At 36.0% G+C, this 12,098-nt stretch overlaps 1 protein-coding gene across 1 annotated transcript; it reads right to left on the reverse strand.

The window, feature by feature from the left end:
- Positions 1 to 3,445: 3,445 nt before the first annotated feature.
- Positions 3,446 to 4,664, reverse strand: Smp_184780 (hypothetical protein; the record flags this gene model as incomplete). Its single annotated transcript, XM_018790764.1, has 1 exon — positions 3,446 to 4,664. Exon 1 carries the CDS (start codon positions 4,100 to 4,102, stop codon positions 3,446 to 3,448), a length of 657 nt encoding a protein of 218 aa, XP_018646003.1. The 5' UTR covers positions 4,103 to 4,664.
- Positions 4,665 to 12,098: the final 7,434 nt, after the last annotated feature.

Here is a 12,098-nt window from a genome sequence, read left to right on the forward strand (position 1 = left end):
GTGCCAACTCAACCTAATCAAGCGTTCCTCAATTTTTATGTCACACCTAAAATAAGTAACAATATATAATGAATAGGATAAGCGATCAGCAAACGCACACAGTTAATAAGCCAATAAGTGACAAGGTCAAAATATGTGATTTGAGAAGAATGAATAGATTGGTCTGTTCAGAAACTACAACAGTTCACGTGTGCAGCAGGAAATTTGTGTGAGATAATTAATGGGTCATGCATGCTATGTATGTTGACGAACAGGAACAAATGGTGAAAGGTTATGCTTTTTAAACGACAATTTTACAGGCAAAAATGGTATTGTACAAATTGTATTGAATTGATGAAAAGTGCAAATAGTAAGAAAACTAATTACAAAATAAACAGAGGCGTAACCAAAAGTGGTTTCATAAAAAGCAACCTATCCAATGGAATATAGATTATGTTTTATCATCGGAGTACGAGATCGTCTATTTGACATATTTGACATACACTTGCAGGCGCTAGAGCATTTAATGCATTTTCAGAGGAGCAAAAAGCATTAATTGAGCGAACAAACAATGGGAGAGAGTTTAACATACGGATAGTTTGGGGTAAATTATTCCAGAGCATAGAAAACTCACAGGTAAAGTAATTCATGTAGAGAGAAGATCTAGAATATGTTTGTTTCGCTAAAGACAAGGAGTTACGAACGTCGTAATGTGGGGCTTTAGCATATTGAATCTCCTGACTGGATGTGAAGGAGAGTTTGTTAAGTATTTTGAAAAAGAAGATAAGGTTAAGTTTGAGTCTCCTCATCCATAAAGGGTCAAGCCCTAGTTTACTACACCTCGAATTATATGTCAAGACACTATCAGTTCCAAGAGTACGAAATATAAATCGTCTCTGTACTGATTCCAGTCTTAATTTATCCTTTATGCGCGTGCTAATAAGGAGAAACGCGCAGTATTCGAGGAGTGGTCGAACACAGACTTTGTACATTAGAATACGAGATTCGCTGTTATGAAGGTTTCGAGTTATGAAACCTATAAGGCGTTGAGACTTGGACGTTTGTTTCATTATCTGTTCAGTAAACGACAAGTCGTCGGAGTACCTAAGTCCTAGATCTACTACTGTGTGTAACCTAGATAACATTTCCCCATTTATGGTAAGATTGAGGTTGAGTGATGTATCACCGAAGCATAACCAACCACATTTAGCTGTATTGAGCTCCAGTTGCCATTCCGAGCACCACTGTGCTACCTTGTTAAGCTCCGTGCTGATACAATTTCGAATATTGCTCAGCTCATGTGGAGAAAATGAGTACACCACCTTAAGATCGTCTGCAAACAAAAGGGACTTACCCACACTAAAACACTCACAAATATCATTAATGAAAACTAAAAAGAGCAAAGGACCTAAGACACAACCCTGAATTACCCCACTTCTAACAGGGACTGAGTTCGACAATGAAGAGTTGATTTTAACTATTTGATGTCGATCGCTGAGGAAGGAATCAAACCAGGCTAGTAACGGGTTTTCGACCCCATAAGATGCGAGTTTACCTATGAGAAGTTGGTGGTTGACCATGTCGAAGGCCTTAGAAATGTCCAGGTATAGCACTAATACTAGATATCCTTGGCTACGAAGCGAATAGACTAAATTAAAGAAGTCAAAATGACATGTCATACAGGATCGATTTTTAAGAAATCCATGTTGCGAATCATCAATAAATTGTTCAGTCAATAAATAGTTGGGTAGTTCGTCACTAATAATTTTTTCCATAATCCTAGAGATAACTGGAGTAATATTTATTGGCCGATAGTTGTTCATGTCAGTCTTATCTCCGGATTTGTAACGTGGTATGATGTACGCGGTTTTCCAACGGTCAGGATAAGAGCCTGATTCCATAGAGAGAGTAAACAGCTTAAGGAGAAGAAGTTGGATATCTGGACCACCATATTTGTAGAGAAATGATGAAATCCCGTCTGCACCGTGACCTTTCGAAACCTTGAGCTTATTTGTAACCTTACTAATTTTCAGACATGTGAAGGAGATAGATTTAATTGAGTTACCAGTCAAGCATATAACTCTAGAAACAAAGTCATTTAAGGATTCTTTGCTATTTGCAAAATTACCACTGAAAAGGTCTGCTATAGTTTTTGGGTCATATATAAAACTATTATTATGCAGGATGCATGGTATATCAACATTTTGAGTTGATTTAGCACGTTTATTGTAAATGTGGATTAGGTTTTGCACTTTTGAGCTAGTACGTAGTGCTAATAGCTCTTCATTGATGGCTTTTAACCTATGTTTCTCTTTAATTTGGTTAAAAATTATTGTTATTTGTGTGACTGCCGTGAAGTCGTTAGATTTAAAATAACGTTTCTTTAGGCGTCTTAGTTTATTACGATATTTAGCTGGTATATATAATTCGTGATGTTTACTAATCCTGTAAATCTTAATTGGTGCACAGGAGTCTAGACAAGAGTTAACAATCAAACAGAATATGTTGATGGCATCTGTCAGACTATTACATGAGAAGAATTCATCCCAGTCTGAGAGTTTGATCAGTGAGCGCAAGAGGTCCCAGTCTGCATGCTTATAGTCTCTATAATTGCAGGTTCTTTGAATTGGTCGGTTGTAGGAGGGATAGATGGGGAGAGCACAAGCTACCATCCTATGATCACTGCTTTCAACTCGTTGTATACTTGTACAGATAGGGGAATGGTATCTCTACTAAATATTAGATCAAGTGTATTATCACCCCTTGTTGGGGTACGAACCCACTGTGACCAGCAGTACAGATTAAGGATTGATAAAAATTCATCATTGCTAGACTGACAGCTACCGGTACTCCAGTTAATCTCAGGATAATTGAAATCACCAGTGATAATCTTAGCGCTGAAGTTTAGAGTAGATGCGTGTATAAATGCATTGATTATACGATCATTCAAATTATCAGTACTATCAGGAGCTCTATATATACAACCTAGGAGTAGACTATGGTTTAGGGTATTGATTGATATCCAGATCGATTCTGGTAAACTATTCAAGATACTATCTTCAACTTTGTTAGTTGTCAAGGTATCCTAAGCAAATATAAGACAACCGCCTCCTCGCTTAGTTTCTCTGTCACAGCGATAGAGTCGATAGTTTTGGATATTTAATTCGGAATCGGCCACTGCTGGATAACAACACGTTTCAGTGATAAGTATAAAAGAAGGCTTGGCTTGAAAGGCTAAGGTTCTCAAGGCTGAAATTTTGTTCAGAAGTGAACGTGCGTTAATAAGTAATAAGTTTAAAAAGGGAGAGTGTAGTGTAAAAAAAACCGAGAGCATCTTTATCGAGGGTATGAGTTCTAGCTATGCCTGGACTATGGTTTAATGTGTTTTCCGGATCGCATGGGCTATAGCATGAGCGAATTGTAGTGCTAGTGGAACAAGGGATCTCTGGAGGCCGAAAAAAAATCCTTATTTTGGTGGACAATTAAGACAGGTGCCTGTATGTTGGGGTTGCGTTGATGGTGCATAACCTAGTATACCATCTTCCCCACTGCAAGAGTGATGATAAGAGTTACATCTTGCAGGTTTATTATCTATAACATTTGGGGGAAACCATGCGGCACGTTGGTTCATTCCCGTCTGTCTAATAGTAGGCCTGCTTACATGATGATTGTAGTGGCCGTCTCGTGTAACGTTTGAACGAAATGTGTCCTTATAACCTCCCTTACGGTGAGTAGGGTTAAGCATGGTTTCAGAAATTAAACTTTTGTTTGGTAAGGCCGTTGAAATATTTTTGGTATTCGGTCTAGAACCAGAAGGTTTTTTATTTACTTTCTTCTTAATTGGTATATTCTTTTTAGGTTTAGCAGTGTTTTTATGAGCCTTCACAATAGAATCAGGTGTTCGATCCTTGGCTTCCGATATTACACTGGAAAGAATGACATTAGAGTCTACATCAGATATGTCCTGGTTATCTAGGGCCACTATGAGTATGAGAGGCAAACTAGCACACTGCATTGGTATATCAGTACACCGACTAACATGAGATAGATTAGCTGTACCAGTGGGCTCAGCTTCTGGCGCGATCACATTTGTTGTGACCTCAACAATGTTATTTTCGTTCATGGTACGCTTTTGTGTTAGTCTTTGATTGGTGGTTTTGTCTGAGACTATACGAGCGTTTTTAAACTTCGTATGCGCACAGACTAGCTGTTCAGATTCTTTCAAACGTTCCGCTAATAAATGGGAATCAAATCTAAACACGATAGGGCACGGGTATTTTTGATGCTTTTTGTTAAGTCGGATACATTGGCATGGATTGTCCTGGAGATTAACTGCCTTTAGTATCGAGTTTCTTACAGTTTTAATGGCAACTTTGTCAGGTATATTATATATAACCACATTATTTCGAGAGATTATTCGCTTGGTGACTTCACTAGCTATCAAGTCAATAACGGATTCTACTTTGATCCTGTCTTCGAATTCAGAAGTAACTATATCCTTGGACAACAGTAGTCGAAGGGGTGACAGTGTCTTTAGTTCAAATTTAAGATCATCATGCTTAATAAAGAGCCCGCAAGTGACTCCACTTAATTGCTTAAAGACAGAGGCTAATTCGCTCTTAATAAGATCGATACCATCTGTTCGTGAGTTAGAACTCATTATTAAGTTAGACATGGAGTCATCCAGCAACATGTGTGGAATAAGTCCACTCCCACTATTATCTAGTGCAACAGGAGTTGCAGAGCATGGGGTATAGATAAGACCAGAGTTGTTAATATCTGAAGAAATAGGACTTTTTCAAGCTCGTTTTTGTGTCAGTCAAACCACTTTTCTTCAAGGGTTAACTGAATGTTATTATTGATTTTTAAACTGTGGTTTAACGATATATAAGGACTTTGTAATAAATACCGTGTGATCGTAACGCAAACTCCAAACGTACCGCAATAGTTCCTTAGCTTTATGTAGTGAGGATACAGACATATCTTCAAGATAACGATAACTGAACTCATTTGATACTAGATGAGTGATAATTACAGTGTTTATGCATATCTGATGCAAGGCCATCTATGAGTACACATGAAAACTGTTTGTTTAAACTTCAATTAAAGAGTGGTTTGTATTAGATATCGGAACGTTCTGAACTATGGTTTAAGCGCTTTGTGGCGTTAAAAGAATCAATGAATTTTTCGCAACCGCAAATGAAATTATTTTCATGCATGGGTTCAATTCAGTTGATAAGACAATGTTTGTCAGACAAGCTGCCTATTATCTGTGGTCACACATGACCTGAAAAATGAGAGAACTGATCAATTTTGTTTGTCCCTTCGACATATACATACATAAACACATATTTGTAATATCAGAAACATTCCGAAAGAGTGATCTATTACTGTGAAGTTCCGTCCATAACTCGTATTAAACTACAATTCACATTCTGTCAACATGACCTTTTTCACATGTTTGATAGCATTTGAAATGGATTGGAGTGAATCTATTTTTGCTGCAAAACTAACGATTCTTCATAAAAAACTTTAATGATTGTCTGGAAGACCAAGACAAACTGCAGTTGTAAATGGTTCAGTGTTGACTCAAAAGTATGTAAGCTATGAAAAGCTGGAATTCAATATACAAAGCAGGAATCTTATCTCACGAAAACAATTGATGTATGCAACCACCAAATCTTGATTCAAAGAATGCGGAACGAGTGTGATGTCGGTGAAGATAACTGTGGTTTAGATCATTCTTAAGACAAAGCTTTGAAGGAAACCATTGACCCTACTCTACACATATCAACAAAAAGATCATAGTAGAAAACCTAATCAGTCTTGATGACACCTTTTTAACCATAGTTTGTCAATCATCATTTACTAACGAAATATGGAAGTGTTTAACTAGGTATTGATAAAATGTTTCGACAGATCACTCTATCAAATTTAGCATTCACACGGAACTCATAGTTGACTACAATGATCACAATATCACTTATGTGCACTACTATTTATCTACGAGTTATTATGAGCCTCTCTAATCTTGTCGAATTCTTTACATTGAAGACTATTACATCGACTATTTAGTTATGAATGAGTGCATAAGTGTCTGTGACAATTCATATACAGATATTAGGTATATCATCGATCGAGATCTTAAGATTTAGCAGTTTTTTACTAAATGTCAAACATTTATCAGGTGTTCTTCTGCTTCCTTCCACTTCTTTGTTTATTGTTTTATACTACTTATTCATATTCAGTAAGAAGTTGTATACTTAACAATTTCCACATTTACATTGTAACGCAAGTTGTACTGTAACATTCGGAAACGTTCCCATATACTTATAATGTTTATTGTACTTATCATTGTATTTGTCATTGTAATTACTGTACTTTAATTACTGTAACGGTTATCCACAGTTGCGGATTTGTTTAAACACAACAGTTTCCATATTGTTTGCTCTTGGTTCGAGTTTCGATTGTTCATAAACTGTTGTCCGATTTCGACACAGCCATCGGCTGTCTTTGTACTATGGAAGCCTTTACTATTCCATTCTTGAACGACGCGTTAAACGCCTAGACACCTCACAAGTTGAGGTTTGTAATTAAACTTTGTGTTTATATAATAATAGAACCGCTTTTGTAGACAAATCGTTGTTTTGGAACTTCGATTTTGCGCGTATCTCAATCGGGTCATTTGGACGCTTTGATAGAATTAACACTAACCTAAAATTCAGTGGTCCGCAAATGTGTTTTTCATCAAAACGCGTTGACTTCAGCTTGAACTGGAAGTAATCGAAATCATGGTCACTCATCAATTTGCCATAATAATGACGATTTAGGATGATAATGATGATTATGATAAAGTATATGAGACTGATGAATATTATCATGATAATGTGGATGATGTTGATGTTGTGAATGATGATGTTAATAATAATAATTGTATTATTTATGATAATAATTTGTTTAATCTAACTAATCGTTTCAATGCGATTTGATAATAATTCTTATTTTTATTTTCTATCAATTCTCCTTTGATTGGTATAGGATGATGGTATTCAAAGAAGGAGAATACTAGAATGGAACAACGAAGAAGAATGTGATTTTGGTTGTGTACAAATTTGATTTTACATTGTATAATATAATCTTAAAATAATGCACATTTGTGTTTTCATTGTGTTAATCGGTAGATAGTGAATGTGGGCAGCTTAGAGCGTACTAGTTAAAGTCTGACCACTGTGTAAGTTCAGTGAAGTGTACGAGTTGCTCGGTTGTGTAGCTGTGGTAATTGTACTAATTGATGATTCCTTCGTACGTGATTGCGCTCTGATCACGAATTGCGAATATAATACGTTCATTTGTGCTCACCTAGTTCTGACTTCATGGTCGGTTGATTGCTAATGTGAATATTCTCAACTTACAAGCAAAATTAATTCACAAACATATACTTTCATTCCGAGAAATTAAAATAGTATGTAGTAACTATGGTGCAGTGAATGAGCTTGATTTCCAGTCAAGTCTATTTCCGGAAACGAGATGAGTTATCCACTACTCCCGATGGTATTTTGTGGTCAAGTGATGGCGTTGTTATTCTTCATCCATTACGTAAATCTGTCCTTCAAGATCTTCATAGTGGACATTTGTTGGTTGAGAATATGAAATTGCTAACAAGGCTCACGTGTTCGTGGTCGGAAATAAATCCAGATATATATGGTAGAGAAAACAATTGTGGAAGATGTCATAAGTCGGAGAGTCGTACTTCGAAGTGTACTCCATGACAAGTATCGTCTGAGTACTGGAGAAGAATTCATGCAGACTATTGTGGTTTATTTATTATTGTGGTTTAATTTGTAGGTGGATTACATGTATAATATAGTAGTGGTGTTCCAGTGTCTGCTAGGGATCCCACAAATTTCCAACATCAAGTGAGTTCAAATGCGATTTAATTGTATATGGGAAAACCAGTGCTTTTCTGTGTGTTAATAACAGTAGTAATAACAATAATGATAGCATTCTCAAGTTAGGAAGCTCTGTTGAATACCTTGTCAAGACCACCGAAGTTGAGCATCAGGAGTGGGTAACAGACACAAACTGTCATGGCTTCTCCTTAGATATATTGTTCTGCAAAAAACAATCGTTCACCTGAATAAAACTCACATTCATGGTGTTCAACACAGCACGAACTGCAAAGTGTCAGTTCAGACAAATGGAAAACTGACCAATCCATATGGTTGAACCAGTAGGGAATACATTAAGCAATCAATAACTGATTAGTTAGAGATCAATCAGTGAAATACACTAAGAGAATTGTGCAACTCACTTCTAGTTACTCGTAAGTAGTGTGTGTAGATGTCATACACAAATCTCTCAAATTGTAGTCCTTCATACAAATCGTTCACATTCACAAATAAATCATGCACAAACTAACTATACATTCGTACATCTGTCTTTCATTATTTTGACTCAGTTTACTATAGATACTCTCCATTGATTCTTCAATTTCATTCGAATTATTATTATTATTAGTAGTAGTAGTATTAGTAGTAGTAGTATTATCATTTTTATAGTAGTATTATCATTTTTATAGCACTGGACATTTGGGGAAGTTAGTTTCGAGATCCTCAGGTTACCTTCCACTGATCGAATCATCCCGTGTCGATTGTAATGCGGTAGTATTTCGTTTGCAAAGTATTTATTTCACTGTGATATGTAGACATAGTTATTTATGCAAACGACTCAGTTGATAAATCGATCACGCGAATTCGATCAGTGTTATGGACTAGGACAAAGATAACAGTGGGCACTGCTATGTGACCAATCAATTGTTTGAATTTTCGTATGGCTAAGCCTTCAATAAACCTCAGTATACGCCCCTCTTTTACACTTTTAAACAACACAACAAAAGCCGAGTTAAGATCAATCTTATGACCTGTTTCGATTATATGTTTGGCAATAGAGGATGATGGATGTTTATCCTCTACTCTTTTTGGGTCATTCGACTCTATTTGTTTTTTCAACCATTATGGTACATGTTCACCCACACTAATTTTCAGATCACCATTGCTCCTCCCTATGTATGTGTGACCACACACACATTTAAATTGGTAAACGCAGTGGGATGTGACACAATCAATAGGCAGTTTATATTTTCCTTTCTTTCACCGATCACTAAGATATCATCCACATATCTCTTGTAAAGTGACATGTTTCCAATTAAGTCTTCAGACAAATTTTCCACATGTGCCATAAACACATCTGCTAGTAATGGTCCTAACGGACTAACCATAGCAACCCCATCAATCTGACCAAAGTATTCGCCTTCAAAACTCAACTCAATTGAACTTTATCAGTACATAAAAGTAATAAATCTTTAAGAATTTTTAAGGTGATAGGTAATTTAAGGTTGTTTGAAAATATATAGTCACATAAAATGTCAATAGTCTTTATTAAAGGTACATTTGACGTGAATAAGGAATTCACGTGAAATGAGCACATAGTTTTTCCTTTGATATTAATGTCACCGAAATGATCGATCAATTGAAAAGAATCCTTTACAGAATACTTACATAAACGTCTTCGAATAGGATGGAATAATTTTGTTAGCCATTTGGCTAGGTTATGTGTGGGTGATCGGCACATTGATAAAATTGGATGTAAAGGAGTATTTAATTGATCAATTTTGGATAGTTCAGATATAAATGAGGATACTCAGAACCCATAGGTTTTAACAAATTAAATTCCTCTTTATCAATAATATTCATGTGTAACCATTTTTCCAGGTTTGAATTTACTCTTCCCTATGAGTTTGTTAATACCTCCCAATTGAACATCAAGCATGAATTTACTTTCATCACTGAGGATGGATAACATTATATTATAACATTATATTCACATTTGTTCATGATAACCACGCCTGATCCTTTATCAGGCTTCAACAAGACAATATCAGTGTTTGTTCGTGGTTCTTTTAGTGATTTAAAATGTTGAGAAGTTAACATGCTTCTCTGCTTTGGTCCAACATTATGAAATTGGTGTGCTATATCCACCAGTTTAGCTTTACACCAAGACATTAATCGGGAATGGTTGTCCTCGTAAATTTATCAATAGATGGAAATTTCAGGACACAGTGTGACCTACTGTAGCCTTGGTAGAGAAAAAGCCTGTCTACATCACCTTACCATTTAGAGGTGATTCAAATAGTCTTTCATTGAAACAAAGGCTTAATTCTGTCTTTCATCAACAAAACGTATTGTTCAGTGAAGGTCATAATCAAAGAAAGAACGAGCTCCATGCTTCATTCAAAACCTAGACGACATGAAAACGATTGTGTCACATCCCACTGCATTTACCAGTTTGTTCTCTCCTTAAACCTATCCTGGTAATATATGCTTATTATCCAGAGTGACTAGGTGTCAAATTGTTTTCACATTATTTTTATCATTACTATCCTTGTCTACTTTTACCCCTACCACCACCACCACCACCACCACCACCACCACCACCACCACTGACCTTCTACTTTTTATATATATAAATGTTCTTAACAAGTATATTATGTGTTCGAAATGTATTGCACTAATATTGCACTATCACATAGTTCTGATGATAATCTTGCACTATCACATAGTTCTGATGATAATCTTCGTCTTCTTATTACATTATCGAAACAAATTATAACGTTATTCTGTATTCATATAAAGGATACATAAATGACACACAATATAATGGGAAATCAATGACACACAATATAATGGGAAATCGAACAGAATTACATACGATGTGATTGAGCAACACTCTCCTCCTGTGTATTTATGGGAGCTGAGAGAGAAGCAACAACATACCTGAATCAAGTATGCTTAAGCAAAGTGTGGAAAACCTATCTACAAAGCAGTTATCGTTTGTGTGTGCATCTACGAAACTCGTAAATTTGACGGTACCCAATTTTAATTGTGTTCCTTTATGTTGTACACAACAACGGGTTAGACTGAATACAGTCACAGTGTGGCGTGTGCTACAGATTCAAGCAGCGAGTCCTTGTTTCAAATATAAGGTGGATATGCTGGAACGATATTTAACTACCACAGTGTTACAAGCTGCAATGATTAATGGCTAAATGTCAATACACCTCCTATCCTTATTACTGATGATTGGAAGACAGCATCAGATAATCACAGTGAAGGAGGTCAAGAGAATAGAACGAAACCAAACTGATCGGAGAAGTTAAGTGTGCCAACTCAACCTAATCAAGCGTTCCTCAATTTTTATGTCACACCTAAAATAAGTAACAATATATAATGAATAGGATAAGCGATCAGCACACACACACACATACGATTATTTAAAAACAGTCAGAGTTAATAAGCCAATAAGTGACAAGGTCAAAATATGTGATTTGAGAAGAATGAATAGATTGGTCTGTTCAGAAACTACAACAGTTCACGTGTGCAGCAGGAAATTTGTGTGAGATAATTAATGGGTCATGCATGCTATGTATGTTGACGAACAGGAACAAATGGTGAAAGATTATGCTTTTTAAACGACAATTTTACAGGCAAAAATGGTATTGTACAAATTGTATTGAATTGATGAAAAGTGCAAATAGTAAGAAAACTAATTACAAAATAAACAGAGGCGTAACCAAAAGTGGTTTCATAAAAAGCAACCTATCCAATGGAATATAGATTATGTTTTATCATCGGAGTACGAGATCGTCTATTTGACATATTTGACATACACTTGCAGGCGCTAGAGCATTTAATGCATTTTCAGGGGAGCAAAAAGCATTAATTGAGCGAACAAACAATGGGAGAGAGTTTAACATACGGATAGTTTGGGGTAAATTATTCCAGAGCATAGAAAACTCACAGGTAAAGTAATTCATGTAGAGAGAAGATCTAGAATATGTTTGTTTCGCTAAAGACAAGGAGTTACGAATGTCGTAATGTGGGGCTTTAGCATATTGAATCTCCTGACTGGATGTGAAGGAGAGTTTGTTAAGTATTTTGAAAAAGATAAGGTTAAGTTTGAGTCTCCTCATCCATAAAGGGTCAAGCCCTAGTTTACTACACCTCGAATTATATGTCAAGACACTATCAGTTCCAAGAGTACGAAATATAAATCGTCTCTGT

This window comes from Schistosoma mansoni (assembly GCF_000237925.1).
Source record: "Schistosoma mansoni, WGS project CABG00000000 data, supercontig 0037, strain Puerto Rico, whole genome shotgun sequence".
NCBI classification, from domain to species: domain Eukaryota; kingdom Metazoa; phylum Platyhelminthes; class Trematoda; order Strigeidida; family Schistosomatidae; genus Schistosoma; species Schistosoma mansoni.